We start from the raw sequence: 20,764 nt of genomic DNA on the forward strand, positions 1-20,764 counted from the left end.
AGAAAAAGATAAGGAGAAAACAAATTTTTCAGAGATTTTTAAAGGAAGAATAAACTTAAGAGAAAATTCCTTTGGATTGTATAGCTCTTTAAAAATTCTCTACCTTTTTCTTCAACATGATGCCAAAAAAAAAAAAAATTTTACTGAATAAAAGTAGCCAGGAAGGGAATCAAACATTTATAAGATAAATTTATTATTTTTCTGGCCAAAGTGCAATGATTTTTAAATCTTCTTAAACAACTATGAAAAAAAGTATTCAAGACAATAAAATACAAATGGAAAATTTAACCATTAAATTTCTTCTGCTTTGTACTAAACCCTATACTTAATCTAAAAAATAAACAGAAACATTTTGAAGTATTACTAAAACACTAACCGAATCACTTTTATAAATCTAAGTACATGCATTTCAAGGTTCCACTGCTACAAATTTTGTTAAGATCAGTTTAATCATTAATAACATTATATAATAGAGCAAAAGGAACACATGTCGTTAGATGTGATCCCTGACCAATACCCTCAAATTTATATCAGAATAAAGCTGACAATTCTACCAGGCTTTGAACCCCTAGTGCTCCCATCCCAATCCTGGAAGCAAAGACTATGCCCTGTCACACAACTTTGTACAAGCTGCAGTAAAACAAAGTCTAAATTTTCTTACCTTTCTATAGGAAACAGTCAGTTATTTGATAAATACTAAAACACTTCTAAGACTTAATTTTATGAGTTTGTTTACCAAACACATTGTGCAAGAACTGACTACACAAAAAGTTCCTTTGGAATTTGGTCCACAAATTCACTTACGCAGGTTGGAAATTTAAAACCTGCAAGGGAAAGAAGACATGGGGAATCCCTAATTCAAACATATTGCAATTACTAGAGGGATATTCACACATACTAAAAAGTTCTGCTCACAAAAGGCACAAACTATATAGGGATATTCTTTCTGAATAAAAACAAAGAACTAGTTAACACCCTTCTTTGTTTTGTGAGCACCATAGCTAAGATGAAGTTAGACTCTAATTCACTGTCTACTCCCGTGACCAAAAAAAAGAAATTTTTTTTAATTGAAGATAAAAAATTTAATTTGTCTTACTACATACTTTCCAGTCATTAACTGAGATATAATTATGAAACACTAAAATGGCCTTAAAAGGGGGTTGTGACAGCAGCTATCAAAGCAATATTCAAGCATGATTTCAAGGATGCTTTCAGGTTCAGAGTTAGCCTTCTTTGTCAAAAATCTTCACAACTTCATCAAAAACCTAAAATGGAAAAAAGATAATAATTTAAAAAAGCAGATATTGTTAAAACATCATATGGCTAAGTACCTGATAAAACAGTAAATTTTATATTAATTTTCAAAATGGATCATTAAAAAACACATAATTTCTTAGTTTCATCTGCTTTACTTTAGATAGTAGTATATCATAAACAATACATATAAAATTATGAATATGATACTTCAATTTTATTAGTGCTTTTAGGACAAAACAAACTTCTTAACAGGCTACCAATAACATGATAGAAAGTAAACTAAAGTGCCTTATCTTCCTGGTTCTGATTCTAAAACACTATGTCTTCTAATGTATTCAGTTCAATTCAGTTGCTCAGTCGTGCCCGACTCCTTGCGACCCCATGAATCACAGCACGCCAGGCCTCCCTGTCCATCACCAACTCCCAGAGTTCACTCAAACTCATGTCCATCGAGTCGGTGATGCCATCCAGCCATCTCATCCTCTGTTGTCCGCTTTTCCTCCTGCCACCAATCCCTCCCAGCATCAGAGTCTTTCTCAATGAGTCAACTCTTCGCATGAGGTGGCCAAAGTATTGGAGTTTCAGCTTCAGCATCAGTCCCTCCATTGAACACCCAAGCCTGATCTCCTTTAGGATGGACTGGTTGGATCTCCTTGCAGTCCAAGGGACTCTCAAGAGTCTTCTTCAATACAACAGTTCAAAAGCATCAATTCTTTGGCACTCAGCTTTCTTCACAGTCCAACTCTCACATGCATACATGACCACTGGAAAAACCATAGCCTTGACTAGACGGACCTTCGTTGACAAAGTAATATCTCTGCTTCTATTACCTCACCTTTATAGGAAGCGGACACGGATAATAAGTCAGAAATGACTATATGATATACAGAAAAAAAAAAAAAAGGTCCAGGGGTTAAGAGTCCACCTTTCAATGTAGGTGACACAAGTTTGATCCCTGGTTGGGAAACTAAGATCCCACATGCCACGTGGCAACTAAGCTGTGCACTGCAGCTACTGAGCCCATGAACTCCAACTAGAGAGGCCATGCGCCACAGCTAGAGACGCTGCATGCCCCAATGAAAGATCCTGCGCACCGTAACTATGACCCAACAGAGTCAAAAGTAAGCAAATTAAAAAAAAAAAAAAAAAAAGGAAGGAAGATGATTCAGGGAATCAGAGACACTAGAACTTAAGAGAAACTGAAAATAGTGACTGAACACTGAAGGCTTGCAAACCACAGTTCAGGGACCACTGATTCATGAAGGAAGAGACAAGCGTTGAGTTGTGGAAAGCCTGCACCTCTGGAGCTACATACTCTGGAAGGATGGAAGTGGTGAAAACAGTTGGGGCAATTCAGCTAGATGATTTCATGTTACAGATTTTTAAAAAATGATCATGGTCCAAATCACAGCTCTGAAGATGCCAATTTTCCAGTGCTCAAAAAAAGTTGGAAATAATAAACCACCTACTTCTTACAAAGAACAAGTCCGAAACTGTAAAACCCACTTTAGACTCTATTCAAAAATATACCTGAAACTAACACCATATTGTAAATCAATAAAACATACATATTTCAATTAGAAAAAAAAGAAAAAGCTTAGCATTTCCTTCAGTCTCCAGTGTTCGGAAAACCAAAATAATCTGTCATAACATTGTATTTCTTTTTCTCCTGCATACTGCTTGCCTCCCCGCCCAAAATCACATTTTACTTTACTTTTAGGCAGGCTAGGGGTACTCACTTCATCAACAGATTTAGAAGCATCTATTTTCTTGACTTTCCCCATTTCTTCATACAAGTCAATAATTGGCTTTGTTGACTGAAGATAGGTTTGAATTCTGCAAAAGAACCAGATATTGCAAGGTCCTAAGTATACTTCTCTCCCTGGTTATAGATCAGGGGACAATACAGAATACAGAATAAAATCCAAATGACAGCCTCCCTTATCATCTTCTTAGACAAGCCATTCTATATTTAAGCGTGGCATTTTCTTTTTCTGGACCAAAATGCGTTAAGTGTTGAATCTGTTACTCAAGTTCCAAACTGGCACAGTGGCCATGGGTAAGAACCGCAAAGTACCTCTTTTCCAAGCTCTCTCTGTTGTCATCACTTCTGCCACTGCTCTTTCCCCTCTCAAGACATCGTTCAATGCAGATCTAAAAACAGAAATATATAAAAAGTTATTTTTTAAAAGATATTAATTTGGTAGTCTTTTGGCAATCTTTTAAACCTGAAAAGAGAAGAAAGTTTGAAGAGATTACCAACAAAACCTTGCTTTAAACCCAATGTGTCTAATTCATTAATCAACATGCAAAGTTGAAACATGTGGTTCAATTTATATAAACTAGGTTAAATAAGTACAGAGCATAATAAGAATTCATTCATGACGCAGTTTTTCCTGTGTATTTTTTTTTCAAACCGCAATAAAAAGATGATCTCTATATGTGTATGGTTCCACCTAGGATATATTATTAACTTATTAGGTATGAATTACATGCCTCAAACTTTGTTCCATTTTTGCTTATTTTCAATAATTCCATAAATATCTAAATATTTGAGTTAACATATTTGCATTTGAATAAAGTATCCCTTGTTAATCGTGAATAAACATTCCTTAGTTATAAAGCTGTGGTAACATTCTAAAAGTAACTTTGAAGAATAAGTGAAAACATATTTTTGGGGGTTGGAAGAAGAGAGTTACGTTTTAAAACAACTCAAAAGCTGCAGCAAGTCTCTCTACCACAAGCACATTTGCAATTCAACTTAAGAATAGTCAACTTCCTTCAAGGCACTACTGCTGATTCTTATTCTTTCAGGCTGTTCGCATTAATTTAATAGTTTGTATTACAGCTGTCAAACAGAGTCAGGTCTTTTAATTAAATGATTCCCCCCCCCTCAAAAAAAAAGGATTCCAAGAAATTCATTCAGCTATTCAAAAGTATGTCTGAGTATGTTATTAGAAGTGCCAGAAAGAAAAAGTCTTCTTTCCTGCTTTTTTCAGTATCATTTCACTCTTAAAAGACAAATCAGGCTATCTCAGATGTTTCTTTAAAAAAGAAAGATTCCCCAACTTTCCCAAAATGTGTTTCTTTTCCACTAAGCAACACTCTAAGGCAAGATACTCTCTGATAATAGTGTCTACTCAAGAAGTAACAGTGCAGCTTCATTACCTAATATTATGAGTCAATTCTTAATTCAAAACAAAACAAGCTCTTGTCATTTTGAAAATAAGGCAAATTTTAGGCCCACAAGGTTGCTGATGCCAAACAGCTTTCAATAATTCAACAGTAAGACCGTGCTGTTCTGTCCATCCAACTTACCAGTTCAAAAAATACTACTGCCAATATAAAATGTAAATATAAGTAAAATAAATCACTTTCTTTTTCTCTAACAGTTGACCACCAGCTGTTTAAGAGCCCATGTTGGCAGATGAAGATTTTCATTACCTCATTATTACAGTCAAAAAACAAAACAAAAGATACATCAGCTTTCCCATCCATGGTCTTATTCCAGCCTTGAAGGTTGTCCTGATTTCTTGGAAACCCATCAATCAAGAATTTATTCTTCTGAGCACTGGCTGCCATTGTCTGATCCATTTCCTAAGAAAAAAGGAAGATGTGAATTCAATGCTACATTAACAAAATGCAATTTCTTAAGCAGAGTATGTTTTATTATTATTCTTTAAATTGTAAATGTGGAGGGTACACAGGAAAAAAAAATTTAAAGGAAATAACATGTTTGCCTCCAGCCGGCAAGAGTTATGGATATGTATCCCTCTCCCATTTTATACACATACACACACATTTTTTTTTCTATAGTTTAAAATCTTTATTTAGTAAGCATATATTATTTTCATGAAATTATTAACAGCAAGAAAAGAAAAATAAGCATTAATCAATATTCTTGCTTCAGCCACTAGAGACTCATATCTTACTTTCCTTTTCCTCTTCCCAAGTCATTTAGCTATGGTAGGAAGTACACTGCTTCTATAGGTACTCAGATTCTCTGCAGTAATTCAAGTACAACTGCAAAAATCTTTGGACATATAAAGAGATTGTTAGCATTAATTATTAGTGTAGGAGTCAATACTTTTTTTTTTCCATAACTGAAGGTAATTTAAACCTAAATGCCACTGGCTATCCCAAAACACAGGTAGCAAGAGAAACAATACATTCAGAAAGATAGCAAGAAATTATTTCACCATCCTCTGCCAAAGTCTGAATTCAGGTAGAATGTGGATATTTGTGAATGGGAGATACAGATCTTGAATCTCTAAATTCTTTTCACTATCAACCACCATGGGATAAGCACAGATGTCTGACTTTGGCAAATTCCAGAGGACTCTCTATTCTAAAGCAAACCAACAACCAGTTCCCTCAGTGCTCAAACAATCCTGGTTCCTCAAGAACAATGGCTGTCAAGATGTAAAGTCCTTTATCTAGGGTTGGCTTTATCCTAGCCTCTAGCATCTCCAATATTCACAAAACTTTCACAGAATGCTTCTGTGTCCCTGCTATAGCATTTTTATCCCAACTATGGTAGTAGAAGATATCTGAAGAGGCACACTGATACTCTACTCACTCAACATACACTCATTCAAGGTTTAACCATCACGGAACATGAAGAGCAAGGTCATGGCCTCTGGAAGGCTTATAGTCCAGTGGTTAACAAATATGTGTAAGTCAATGTGCTAAGTTCTATACTGAGGTATGCAAGGATGCTGTGATAAAACCAAGAAGCCGGCACAAACTACCTGTGAAACCGCCAGAAAGAGTTTTACTGAAGGGATGGCAGTGAAGCTGAATTCTGAATAATAAAATGGCAGGCAGGCAGGGATCAAGGTACTCCAGAATGTGTCAACTGGATGTTAAAGGCTCAGAAATGAGGAAGCATACCAGCTTTGATGAATCTGAAATAAGCTGGCAGAGGTGAAACTCAGGATGCATGTAGAGAGTGGCAGGAGATGTGACTAGAAAGTTGCTTTTTCAGTCGCTAAATCATGTCGACTCCATGAGACCCCTTGGCCTGTAGCACACCAGGCCTCCCTCTCCCTCACCATCTCCCAATTTGCCCAAGTTCATGTCCATTGAACTGGTGATGCCATCCAACCATCTCTTCCTCTGCCGCCCTCTTCTCCTTTTGCCTTCAATCTTTTCCAGCATCAGGGTCTTTTCCAACGAGTTGACTGTTCGCATCATGTGGCCCAACTATTGGAGTTTCAGCTTCAGCATCAGTTCTTCCAATGAGTATTCAGAGTTGATTTCCCTTAGGATTGACTGGTTTGATCTCCTTGCTGTCCAAGGGACTCTCAAAGAGTCTTCTCCAGCACCACAATTTGAAAGCATCAATTCTTTCCTGTTCAGCCTTCTTTATGGTCCGACTCTCACATCCATATATGATTACTGGAAAAGCCATAGCTTTGACTATATGGACTTTGTTGGCAAAGTGATGTCTTTGCTTTTTAATACGCTATCTAGATTTGTCATAGCCTTCCTTCCAAGAAGCTAGACTAGAAGGGTAAAGCTAGACTAGAAAGTGGGTAGGGCCAAAATTAGTGAAGAACTTGTTGTACAACACTAAGCATTTGGTTCTTATTCTGCAAACAATACAGGACCACTGAGAAATTTTAAGCAGTAGAACATGTTCCCATCACCTTAAAAAAAAAAAACAAACTCTGACCACACCATAAAGGATGAATCAGGGGACAAAGATGGATCAAAGGCAAAAGACTAATGATAAGGCTCTAGTGATGGTCCAAGTAAGAAAAAAAAAGGATCTGAATTAAGATGATACCAGTAATAAAGAAAAAATGCTAAATAGAAGAGAGGGTAAAGAGAAAGATAATTGAAAGGATCTACTCACTGAACAGATTTGGGAAAGTAAGGAAGAGGTGGAAATAAAGGATAGATCCCAGATTGCTGGCCTGGGCAGCTGAGTAGATGGCAGAACCATTAACCAGGATAGGAAATAAAGGGTGATCACATTTTAGATGATACAGTCAGCCTTTGGCATGATGATTTTGAGACACTCGTTGAGACACTCAGATGGATGCCTAATAGAAACATAGATCTGGAGTTCAGAAAAAAAGGTTTGTGCTAGAGTTACAGATTTTGGTATCATTGCTGCTGCTAAGTCGCTTCAGTCGTGTCCGACTCTGTGCGACCCCAGAGACAGCAGCCCACCAGACTCCCCCGTCCCTGGGATTCTCTAGGCAAGAACACTGGAGTGGGTTGCCATTTCTTTCTCCAATGTATGAAAGTGAAAAGTCAAAGTGAAGTCGCTCAGTCGTGTCCGACTCTTCGCAACCCCATGGACTGCATCCCACCAGGCTCCTCCGTCCACGGAATTTTCCAGGCAAGAGTACTGGAGTGGGGTGCCATTGCCTTCTCCATTGGTATCATTAGCACAGGGAAAACCTTGGGCATGGATAACACCATCCAGCAAGAAATGTATAAAATAAGAGGTGAACCAAGGATGAAACCTGAGAAGAATCATGGTTTACAGAAGACTTATAAAGAAGACTTAAGAAATAGCAGTCACTGAAGGAGGAAGATAATCAAGAGACACTGTGTCACAGAGAACAAAGGAGGAACGAGTTTCAAAAAGACAGTAAGTTAAAAGAAAAATGACTGAAAATATTCCCTAGATTTGATAGAGAAGATCACTGGTAACATCAGAATAGTTTAAGTGAAAATGGAAATAGAACCTTGGAGCCAAGAGCTGAAGAGCAGAAACGGAAAAAAAGTAAAAAATATAGACTACTCTTTCACAACTAGGCATAAAAGTAGAGAAAGGGCATTACACTCAGAGGATAAGGAGAGGATTTTGTTACTATGAATAGTAGCAGGTTACTCTAATCTCTGAGACAAGAGATAAGAATGTGTGTGAATGAGCCACTCTTCAAGTTTCTCTGGTTCCAATCAGAAGCTCATACATCTCTTTTCCATCAACTTTCAACTATTTGTTGCTGTTCCCACTTATCCATTTCTCCTTCACATTTCTTGCATGTGAAAATACCTATTAAAGGCTATAATCTTGAGAATATGTAGTGGAGAGTCATGTAGACCCAATGTATCTGGTTTTTAGACGGGACCTATTTTAGTCTGATAGCTGTTAAGTCTCCGCATTTCGCACTGAAGATGGTGATGAATGTACCAGAAAAGGAAACATCACAACTGAGAGAATGGCAACAATGGGAGGGTCATGGGAGGGAGGGACGGGGGAAGGAAGGAAGGAAACAGAAAAGAGAAAGGAGGAGGGGGGAGAAGAAGAGGAGGAGAAAAGGAAGGAGAAACAGAAACAGAAGGAGGATGGACCGTCTGCACACTGGGAAGGGTCAAGTGCACACATATGAATGTTGAGTTGTAGCTGATCCTAGACCAAGGTAGGGAATGTTTCCTACCGTCCAATTTCTTCCCAGGTGAAAGCGGAATTTCCAGTTCTGCCATTCTCGAATACCATGACCACCCTCCACAAGCAAGAAATTCAATACTCTAATTTTTCCATTACTCAAAGAAAGGGAAGATTTAATTTCTCATTTCCTTGTTGGTTTAAGCTGGCTGGCATTCACACTCCTTACCCTCCTTAACAAACTGATGGTTATCTCAACTGGCACAATCTTTCCATCTTTAATGTACTTTTCAATGAGTTCACCATACTGTGAATCTGGGTTTTTCCTTTCATCACGGAGAAGTTCTCCTGCAGAAAGGTGTGTGTAGCCATATTTCTGAAAGAAAAAAACACATAGAAAAAAATCAAAATACATTCAACCCAGTGATATGATAGGACTATTGCTTTTTTCCCTTCATAGAAATTTCTATATTCTAATTTTTCTACAACAAACAAGCTTTGCTTATATAATAAATAATAAGGAAAAATTTTAGAGAGATTTCATACAATCCTGTTTGCTTAAAAAATATCCTTAACCTACGTAGGGCATGGTAGCTATAATGTTCAAAATCATGCAATCATCCCAAAATTTATAGAACTATTCAAGGATTATTTCATTATATACCTTCACAAATACAAAGTTTAAATGTAATCAAGACTATTCAAAGAAAGGCTTAAAAAAATCTATATAATTCAAGGCAACCCCCCCAAATCTTACCACAGTTGGCTGTACCCACCTTCTGTAAAATCTTTCCTTTCCTTCCTTAAAATCAATACATCTAAACTGCACTTGTCAGTACTTACACAAACCCCATTCTTCTGCTTTGTTATTTTTCTCAGTAAACAGTACAAGTCCTAACCGCTCCACAAAATTAGCTTTCCTGACCACTCTGGAGAGTGGACACACAATTAAATAGTGTCTTAGCGTTATCACTGTCTCTCCATCTAGATCAGTATTTTCCTTATCATTCTCAAAGTCCATTTCCTACCTCTCTAGATGTGACTAGAGAGGTCTCGTCTGTAAAATGGGAATACAGATACCTATTTTACAATTTAGTAGTGATGGTTAAATGAGATAATGTATGTAAAATGCCAACAATTATCTCCCTGCCATCATGAAGATACTTAAATAATTTGCAAACATTTTTGTCCTGTATATACATACCATCTTATATTATTATATATATGTTTGTGTGCATGTATACGTATTCACTTTAGAGGTTCAGATAGACCAATCAAATGACTTAAGTGAGATAACAGATATGGATACATTGCAAACGGTCAGTAGTACAGTAGTAGTGTGGCCAGTAGTATGACTGTGATGACTATATTACTGAGGATTTGCAAACGATGTATTAGGTCAGGGTATAGGGTGATAGTTGAACTATTACATAATTTGATATAGCGTTATTCTGCCACTTCTGCATGGTTAGAATGTGAAACCAATACAGATCTGAGAGACAATTACTGAAAAGCTTCTTCCCCCACATGGACTTGCATGTTTCCTTTTATTAAATCAAAAGAGCTATAAAATCTATTTTTAAAATCTATGTTTACTCTCAAATATTAGGATATTGAGATCTATATTCAATGTTCAGTTACAACAACCATCACATCCTACACTCTTAAAACTCCCTAAATGAGTTTTTATCTCATCCATATTAAATGTACAGTAAATATTTGATAAATTTTATCTTTAATTTCAATGTTAAGATTTGAGACAGTTCACACTCCCACCATTCTCCTTCCAAAATAGAAAGTTTCTATCATATATTTTACAAAAAAATAACTCTCTCAATTACTCATGCTATAGCGAGTTTTCTGTGTTTTTCTCTTTCTTTGGACTGCAGAAGCCACACATTCTTTACCCCTTTTCCATTTCCAAAAATTGCTCGCTAAACTTGCTCTTGTTTACTAAAAGTAAGCTAACAATAAGGTAGTCAGCAAAGGAAAAAAAACTCTAAATAGCTTATTTGCTGACTAAAATTGGATATAAAGTTTGATGAGAATAAACAAATCCACAGCATTGCTCATGCCTCTCTAAGGCATACAGCTCCTTGCATTAAAAGAAATGATCAAAAGTGTATTCAGTTGTTGTAACAGGCTTTTAGAAACACTCCCATCATTTACAGAAAATGGAAATAAATACAAAAGTACCTATTTAAACTGTTATTTTAAAATTATCTTCACACCACACCATTTTAAAATGCCGATTTTTTATCACTAAGTATAAGCTATACTAAGTATACTTTTGAAAAATGAGTATGGAAAAGACTTTATTGAAAAAAATGAGATGTGACCTACTTTGCCATTTACTATGTACGAATTTCAGAAAGCATTTTGCAACTACTGTCCACAAAATTTTATAGCAGCTTCATTTCCCACTGCTTACTTTGGCTCCTACTTGGAAGTCTACGCTTGCCGGATGCTTTCATCTGGTCTAGAGATTATAGCATATGGTTATATTGAATAAATGCAGAGACAAACAGTACTACACGATGGCAAACACTCAGTGAAACACCAACAATACAGACTGCTCTGTACAGATTGCGTGGATGTAGGAACAACATGTACATTTAGAAACCCAGCTAGTAATTAAGAAATTAGTATACACACTTTTTGTTTCCTCACACTGAAGAGCTCAAATTTGCAAGCTTATACTACATTATAACGAGTTTTGGTATGCCACTTTTAAAAAAGAGAGACTAGCTGTAAATTGTACAAGCATACAAATGTTTTTTAAAAAAACTACATAAAAAACAACCTTATTTGCAAAGTTCAAGGAGACAAGCAATTTAAATAAATATTATCATGTCAAACCTGTATATGTATCTTTCTATTTCTCATCTACATTCCAGTTTACAAAAACTATTCTATTCACCAGTTACTTTTTTATACTATATTTTTCTTAAGGATTTTGCTGAAGCTTTCCTCTTACCACAGAGTTTCTACAACAAAAAAGCAACTATTACTTACACACTAGTTATTATGGTATTTAATAATAGGTAGACTTTAAACAGCATGTTTTCAAAGCATTCTGCTGTCATTAAGTAGTCACCGATGCCAATTTTGAGGAAAGCAAGAATGGCTATTTCTCAGGCTTAATCAAAACGTTTTCACATTCTCTGAAATTTCCTAGTAATTAAAATCTAGTAGGTTACTAATTATAGCCTTAAGAGCAACATTCAAACCACAGCAGGTTATAAATACTATAAACTATAATAACTGCAATTACAAGCTACTATTCAGCTAAAAATAGTAGTTTTCTAGTGACAAATGTATAAACAATTCATTTATTAGAGTAATCGTTTAAATTTTTACTTTCATATTCTCCTTTAAGATGAGAAACAACTTAATAACTTCTACAAATCAGGCACTAAGATTAGGAGAGAAGAAAAAAGCACTACTTCTCAACAAGCACAGAATAGCACCCTATGTTACTACAACTAGATAAATGTTGACAACTTCATAGTATCAAATCTCAAATCATCTCAATAACTTCTCTTTCTGTCTTTCTAAATTCCGGTAATGTCATTCTATGTGAATAAAAATAAAAAGAAAAACAATCAAGACCAAAACAATAGGAAAAAAAAAAAAAAGTTCAAGGTACAAATGATGCATAAATGGCAAGTCCTTGGGGGCAGGAAGAAACCCAGATGCCAGGCAATTCCTCTTGTGAGTATGGCAATTAGAAAGTAGCGGGAACGCAGCAGAGATAGCAGATACAGATATATTTTTAAAGTAACCAAGTGAGTTAAAACTGTTGGTGTCCTTTAAGCAGCTGACACATGTATGAAGCATCTAAGTTTACTTTGCACTCCCTGTAAGATTCATGAACTTAAAAATCTAGTTCTGATTCTGTACTATGAACAATGCATCTTCAGCATAACGCCTAGAAATGCTACCTGGGGCCATTCAGACTCACTGATTTGGCACTTGTTGCAAGCAATAGCTTTAGAGCTTAGGGCATCCCAGCAACATTTCATGTAAGGCTATCATTTACTTCAAAGGCTTTTCCAATAGAACTTCTTCCAATTACTGAAATGTATGACTAGCAGTTTTCAGTAACTTTATCTGCAAGTCTTGGAGAACTTACTTTGCTGCTAAGTCACTTCAGTCATGCCCGACTCTGTGCGACCCCACAGACGGCAGCCCACCAGGCTCCCCCGTCCCTGGGATTCTCCAGGCAAGAACACTGGAATGGGTTGCCATTTCCTTCTCCAATGCATGAAAGTGAAAAGTGAAAGTGAAGTCGCTCGGTCGTGTCTGACTCTTCGCAACCCCATGACCTATAGCTCACCAGGCTCCTCCGTCCATGGGATTTTCCAGGCAAGAGTACTGGAGTGGGTTGCCATTGCCTTCTTACTTTAGACTGTAAGAACTGCTGTACAGTGCTCAGATGCTTAAAACTGGTCAACTGTTTAGGGTTCTTCCAGTTTTACCCACAGAGGGTTAGAAAAAGGATTTTTATTATCATCACCATTATATGGACGTTAGGAAAGAGAGACAGAGGTGTGGATAGAGAGAAAGAAAGGGAGGGGGTAGAAAAGAGGAAGCAAAGAGGGATGAAAGGAAGGAAAGAAGACTGAGCAACTCTATCCAGTGGGAGAAAGGCTAAAAAGAGTATCTGAATCAAATTGCTAGGGGATTTTCAACCTCATTTTTAGTTCGCCCTCACTGTATTTCCAAATATGTACATCACATTCGACCATGCCTATTTAATTACAAATCGGCATATTAACTACAAACTATGAAAGTTATAAACCAAGCTAAATCTTTTCTTAGGCAAAATCTTTAGCAAACAGACTCCAAATTAACATGAAGCATATTTCTTTCTCTAATTAAAGAGTGATATTTTAAAAGCTTACATCCTGCAAAAGAGAAAAGAGGAGGGATATAATCCATTCAACTGTAGACAATTAAAGCACTATTTCATTTTCCTCAATGTTTGCTACTCATGTAAGAAAACCTTAGTTCAGGCAATACGTGGAACTTATTTTAAATCCACAAGTATTTATTGAGTCTCTACAAACTGCCAGGCAAAAACGCTAATTTGGGGAGATATTTAGGTTATATTCACAAAGGATTTAATAGTGATTTACATATTTAAAGTGAGTTGAGCTCTACTATTAATTAATAAAGTCAATTTTTCATATTTGCAATAACTTTGCCTAAGGAATTCAGTCTCTACCAGCACTGTCTGCTTGGGAAATGATAAGAAGGTTAGTAGGTTGGTGCAAATGTAATTGCGGCTTTGGACTGTGACTTTTAAATCATTATAACTAGGCTTAAATATGTTTATTAATCAAAATAGGAACCATTACAATCAACACAATCTTGCCAATGAGAAATAAGTTTATTTCTGTAGTATAAAAATCCATGCTTAGGGATTTGAAGAACTCTTGGAAAGCATTTTCTGCCTCCTGCTGGTTGTGGAAGCATTTTCCCTGCAAAAAGATGTTGAAATGCTTGAAGTAGCAGTAGTCAGTTGGCAAGAGGTCAGGGGAATATGGTGGATGATGCAAAACTTGGTAGCCCAATTCATTCAACTTCTGAAGCGTTGGTTGTGCGACATGCACTCAGGCATTGTGGAGAAGAATTGGGCCCTTTCTGTTGACTAATGCCAGCTGCAGGCACTGCAGTTTTAGGCACATCGCATCGATTTGCTGAGCATACTTCTCATATGTAATGGTTTTGCCAGGATTCAGAAACCTGTAGTAGATCAGTCAGGCAGCAGACCATCAAACAGTGACTATAACCTTTTTTTGGTGCAAGTTTCACTGTGAGAAGTGCTTTGGAGCTGCTTGCCAGTCCAACCACTGAGCTGGTCATCGCTGGTTCTTGTATGAAATCCACTTTTCATTGCACATCACAACCTGACTGAGAAATGGTTCATCGTTGCTACACAGAGTAAGAGAAGACTTCAAAGAACACTTCAAAATGACGATTTTTTCGATTTGTGGTCAGCTCATAAGGCACCCTCTTACCAAGTTTTTTCACCTTTCCAATCTGTTTCAAATACCAATGACTGTAGAATGGTCGACGTTGAGTTCTTCAGTAATTTCTTGCATAGTTTGAAGAGGATCAGCTTCAATGATGGCTCTCAATTGGTCGTTGTCAACTTTTGATGGCCAGCCACTATGCTCCTCATCTTCAAGGCTCTCGTCTCTTTGTAAAACTTCTTGAACCACCACTGTACTATAAGTTCACTATCAGTTCCTGCACCGAATGTGTTGTTGATGTTGTGAGTTGTCTCCACTGCTTTACGACCCATTTTGAACTCAAATAAGAAAATCATTCAAATTTGCTTTCTGTTTAACATCATTTCCCTAGTCTAAAATAAATACAAAATAAGTAATAAGTCATTAGCTAAGAAACATAAAGCAAAGAAATATGCATTAAAATGTATAACATAACCACATTTATTTAAGAATGTATTCCAATATCAAATAGCAAACTTCAAAAATGCAAAACCACAATTACTTTTGCACCAATCTAACAGAACAACAAATAAAACTTAAAGAATGGTTGATTTAGAAGCTATGAAACAGACTGTTCTTTCATTTGCATAGGCCTCAATATTCCTCTAACATTTTGCAGGAGGCGTCTCAGAACACCTTAGGACTTTGGCATCTGATTTACATACCAAACGGCCCCTATGGCAACTGTGAATTGGAATTTTCACATTCCAATTTCATTCTAGTTGGTCATTTCCAGTATTTTTATTTCTTTTAAGTCATTTCAGCCATTTGGAATTAATCCACAGTCCCTATATCAGAAAGGGATGGAAAACAATCGAAGATGGACGAAGATGAGGCCCAGAAACCTCCAGGGATTCCCGGAGATTAGGGGAATATTTTGAAAATTTCCAACATTAATGGATAGGCACAGAGGTCTTATTAATCTTAAACACTTATCTTATTAATTAAATGATCAATTCTTATAGTCACTGCAGAGCCTACAAACAACACACTCACATCAGCACAACACAAATATTGCTGCAGGTGGTCTAAGAGCCTAGAATTCAGGAAATTTATTTAACCTTTCTTAGATCTCAGCTTCTTCATTTCTAAAACAGAAATAACATCTATACTACCAGAAATCATATCTATACTGTACTACACAATCAGCCACTACCAAACATCGTTGTCAGCTGTTAAAATCAGAAGCCTCTCCTGAAGAACACACTCCTAGAAATGTGGTCTACACTACTAGATTCAAGACGCACCATTAGAGTACTCAGATCACCAAAGAGTTATAGTAACTTGTATAGGCTATTCTTGGAGCAAAGTCCAAGATAACCAGTGGCTAAACTACAAATTACATACCAATAAAGGTGCAAAGTCAAAGAGTAACTACAGAATAAGAAAAGTATGATACATGAATCCAATTCACCATGCAAATATCCTCAAACACACAGGCTCTAAAAACTGGCATCATAGATGTGTTTAAGCACACTAAAAAACTTATGAGAACCTACAACAATCTGTTTATCTTGCTTACTTTCTTCTTATAAACAAACAGGTCAACAGCCTTCCAATCAGCTAGCGATGGCTAATTAGAAAACATACATTTTAAAAGATCCTATTCAAGTCAACTACCTCAATTTAAAAAATCCTACACAGTACTAAACAGTACTAAAAACTTAAATTTAGGGATACTAATAGGTAAGAATTATATGGAGAAACTAGAAACATTTAAAATCAGTATCCTAAAAAGAAGGCATAGATAGATTATGGATAGAAAGATTCAATACAGTAAATATATAAATTTTCCACAAATTAATCTATAAATTGATAGCAACCTCAATCAAAATTCAACTGGGATTATTTATTTTTTAATGAAACTTGATGAGTTGATTCTTAAGTTTAACAGAAGGGGTAAATGTGAGAGAATGACTGAACTCAAAAACAATATTAACAAACACAAAGCTATAGTAATTAAAACAGTATGAAAAATTTTTTTTTAAATTTTAAATGGACATGAATTTAAAATAAATAAAACAGTATGATACTGGTATAAAAATAGACAAACATAACAATGAAACTCAACAGAGTCTAAAAACAGACCTAAGTATAAATGGGAATTCAATAAATGATAGTTATTATCTAAAAATCAACAGAGAAAAGATGAACTATTTAATAAATGATACTATGCAACTGGCTACCATCTGAAAGAAAAAATCAGATTCTTGCACATCATATGCAAAACTAAATTTCAGGTAAATTAAAGTTCTAAAACAACACAATGCAAGCAAAACAAAACAACAACAACAAAACCCAATCACAGGATAGTACTGGGGGAAATAAGACTGAAAGACACTCCAAAATAAGAATCGAAACAGCATGCTTGACCATATGAGTAATAAAAACTTCTGAACAAAGAAAGATAACATAGATATAACCAAATAACAAGCAACAGACTGGGAGAAAATATTTTCACCATACAAAGGTGACAGGGTAATATACACTGTATATAAAGACGTCCTACTAACAAAGAAAAATGCTCAATACAAAAATGGGCAAAGGATAAGAACAAACAATTCAGAGAAAAGGAGAGAACAGATGCTCAACCTTACCGGTAATCACAAAAATGCAAATTAAAGCAAAGTAATTTCATTTTTCACACATCAGATTGGTTAAAATAAAAAGCTGTCTGGCTACGGCAAGGACCAGGGGTTGGGGAGAACCCAGCATCTTGATAGTTTGTAGGAGTGTAAATTGCCTAAGCATTTTTAGAGGGCAATTTGGTAGAGTCTAACAAAATTTAAGTTTGTATACCCTTTGGCTCAGCAATGCCATTTCTAGGAGTTGTGCTACTGAAACAGTTGTACATGTGCATAAAGACACATGTACATGACAGTTTATGTTAGCATCATTTGTAAACAGAAAATCTAAATGCCCACAAATACACGAATAGTTAAATAGATTATTGTATATATTATGAATGGAGTAGAGCTATCTACATGTGCTGATATGGAAAGCTAGCCAAGATATCCTGTTAAGCAAAGAAATGCATGGCACGGAACAAAAGGCAATATTTGTGTATGTATTTTTATCTGTGTATAAATATATCAAAAAAGGACCAGAAAGCCACATATAAAAATGCTGATAGGTGATTACATAAGGAGAATAAGCTAAGGTTAATTAGACAGCTTTCAGTTTTTACTTTATGTACTTTCAAATTGTTTGAATCTTCAAAGTACATGTATACATATAAACTTTAAATTTTTTAATTTAAAAAAGGTTATATTCTATCTACACATCTCTAAATGGCAACTATCACAAAGTAAGGCTGATGATTGAAGTGTTTTATTAATACCAGATCTTAAGAGAACAGCAAAATAAATAGCCTAACATTAGGAATAAATATCTCTACATAAAAAGTTATCCAATTTCATGAAAAAAGAAGAACAGTACCTGCACAATCACAAACTTATTTAGAATTTAAAACTAAATCACTGTTGAGAATAGCAGCAAAAATCAATTCAAATGTTTGGATAAAAATTTCCCTGGAAAGTGATCCATTCCTCAAACAAAGGAGAAACAAAGTATAATATAGCAACACAGAAACACACTGCATGGGCATGAAGTCAAGAGTCATAGAAGGAGACAGAAAACAGTCCAGTTTTACAGCCTAGAAACAGATGGAAATTTAGAGACACACTGAGTTGAGAGGATCCAAAAGGCACACCAGCAGAATTTTAAAAGGAAACATATTTCAGTGAAGCCTTACACTAGGCACTTGAGTTCAAAATTATAAGCAGGATGTTCTGGAAATGACACCGCCATGGCAGACAATGTAACCACACTACTTCTAGTTTCCAGAATGACCCCTTGGAGCACTTTCAGAACTTTACTGTGCCAACCTCTCTCAACTGTTTTTTCTTTTCTTTTTTTTTTTTTTAAGAAAAAGAAAATCAATCTAGCTTAGACAACAAAGAATCATTTTCATTTTTAGTTCATCAACCTGTGCTAATAGGAGGTATGAAGAAAATCAGTATTTAGCTTTAAAAAGTAGTACATGTTTTTAAAAAAAACTTTGGTATAAAATCTACCTTCATGATTACATTTTTCTTAACTGAAAATTAAAGTCAGTCTACAAATACGTATTTTTGATGGTATAGCTATCAAATTCTAGCCCTGCCTGGGATTTAACATTGACTACAGACTCTGGAAGTTGGTGATGGACAGGGAGGCCTGGCGTGCTGTGATTCATGGGGTCGCAAAGAGTTGGACACGACTGAGTGACTGAACTGAACATACAAATTAAAAGATGCTTACTCCTTGGAAGGAAAGTTATGACCAACCTAGATAGCATACTCAAAAGCAGAGACATTACTTTGCCAACTGAGGTCCGTCTAGTCAAGGCTATGGTTTTTCCAGTGGTCATATATGGATGTGAGAGTTGGACTGTGAAGAAAGCTGAGTGCCAAAGAATTGATGCTTTTGAACTGTGGTGTTGGAGAAGACTCTTGAGAGTCCCTTGGACTTCAAGGAGATCCAACCAGTCCATTCTGAAGGAGATCAGTCCTGGGTGTTCTTTGGAAGGACTGATGCTGAAGCTGAAACTCCAATACTTCGGCCACCTCATGCGAAGGGTTGACTCACTGGAAAAGACTCTGATGCTGGGAGGGATTGGGGGCAGGAGAAGAAGGGGACCCAGAGGATGAGATGGTTGGATGGCATCACCGCCTCGATGGAGGTGAGTCTGAGTGAACTCCGGGAGCTGGTGATGGACAGGGAGGCCTGGTGTGCTGTGATTCATGGGGTCGCAAAGAGTCGGACACGACTGAGCGACTGAGCTGAACTGAACAGACAACTATACACATTTATATAATGAAGAACAGAATATAAGGGATTCTTGTTTCTTGATGAGAATCTGACTTTTTCACATGCAGGAAATGTCCTAATAAGTGATAAGTTTATGGGTAATTTTTATAGAAAACTTTCTTCCCTGCCATAACTACACAAGAGGAAGAATGCTGGAAACCATTTTGCAAAATGGACAACCTCTCTCACCTCTCTAGTCTGACTTGGTGAAAGTTGCTCAGTTGTGTCTGACTCTTTGAGACCCCATGGACTATACAGTCCATGGAATTCTCAGGCCAGAATACTAGAGTGGGTAGTGGTTTAGTCACTAAGTTGTGTCCGACTCTTATGACCCCATGAACTGTAGCCTGCCTTTCCCTTCTCCAGGGGATCTTCCCAGCCCAGGGATGGAACCCAGGTTTCCCACATTGCAGGCGGATTCTTTACCAGCTGAGCCACAAGGGAAGCCCAAGAATACTGGAGTGGGTAGCCTATCCCTTCTCCGGCGGATCTTCCCAACCCAGGAATTGAATGCAGGGGTCTTTGGCATTGCAGGCGGATTCTTTATCAACTGAGCTTAGACCCAGTTATACCCTGGAATCAGTCAAGGAAGTAACACAAATCTATTACTCCCACTCTTCCTTTCTGCCTACACTATCCCCTCTCTCTTCCACCCTCAACTCTCAGTCTCAGGCACAATACAAACGCTCACCAATTATTCCTCTTTTACAGTTTTGGCCTCATTATCAATCTTTTAATCTCTGCACCACAGGCAATAGAAAGCATACTGTATGTCCTAAAGTGCAAGATATCAGACTTCATCAAAACTAAAATTTCTGTGCTTTCAAAGGCACTCCCACAAAAATGAAAATATGACCCACAGGATAGAAAAAAACATTTACAAATAATATATCTGGATAAGGGACTTATACCAAAAAAATATTTTTAAAACTTTACAATTTAGTAATAAAAACCACCCAGCTTTAAAAGTTACAAAAGACAGTTTTTAAAATGCAATATTCTGCAGGGAAGAAAAAGGACAAATGATCCAAACAGACATTTCTCCAAAGAAGATACAGAAATGGCCAATAAGTATGGGAAAGTTGCTCAACATCATCAGTCATCAGGGAAATGCAAATCAAAACCACAATGAGATAACAATTCACACCCATTAGGATGGCTATTTATTTATTTTCCTTACACCTTGATTCAAGCAATTTATTCATGTGAATTTCCTCTCCCTGTGTGGTCACTGCAGAAATTTCATTTCGGATGGCTATTTAAAAAAAAAAAAAGGCCATCTGAGACA

At 36.4% G+C, this 20,764-nt stretch overlaps 1 protein-coding gene across 1 annotated transcript in view; it reads right to left on the reverse strand.

The window, feature by feature from the left end:
- Nucleotides 1-330: 330 nt before the first annotated feature.
- CMPK1 (cytidine/uridine monophosphate kinase 1) overlaps nt 331-20,764 on the reverse strand; it is a 35,671-nt gene continuing 15,237 nt past the window's right edge. Inside the window, exons 2-6 of the mRNA XM_052637610.1 lie at nt 8,835-8,981; nt 4,702-4,854; nt 3,335-3,411; nt 2,997-3,093; nt 331-1,265 (exon numbers count right to left, since the gene is read on the reverse strand). Of these exons, the coding sequence (XP_052493570.1) occupies nt 1,224-1,265; nt 2,997-3,093; nt 3,335-3,411; nt 4,702-4,854; nt 8,835-8,981 (516 nt within the window). The 3' untranslated portion in view covers nt 331-1,223. The remainder of the gene's footprint in view (nt 1,266-2,996; nt 3,094-3,334; nt 3,412-4,701; nt 4,855-8,834; nt 8,982-20,764) is intronic.

Source organism: Budorcas taxicolor, chromosome 3 (assembly GCF_023091745.1).
Source record: "Budorcas taxicolor isolate Tak-1 chromosome 3, Takin1.1, whole genome shotgun sequence".
Lineage (NCBI taxonomy): Eukaryota > Metazoa > Chordata > Mammalia > Artiodactyla > Bovidae > Budorcas > Budorcas taxicolor.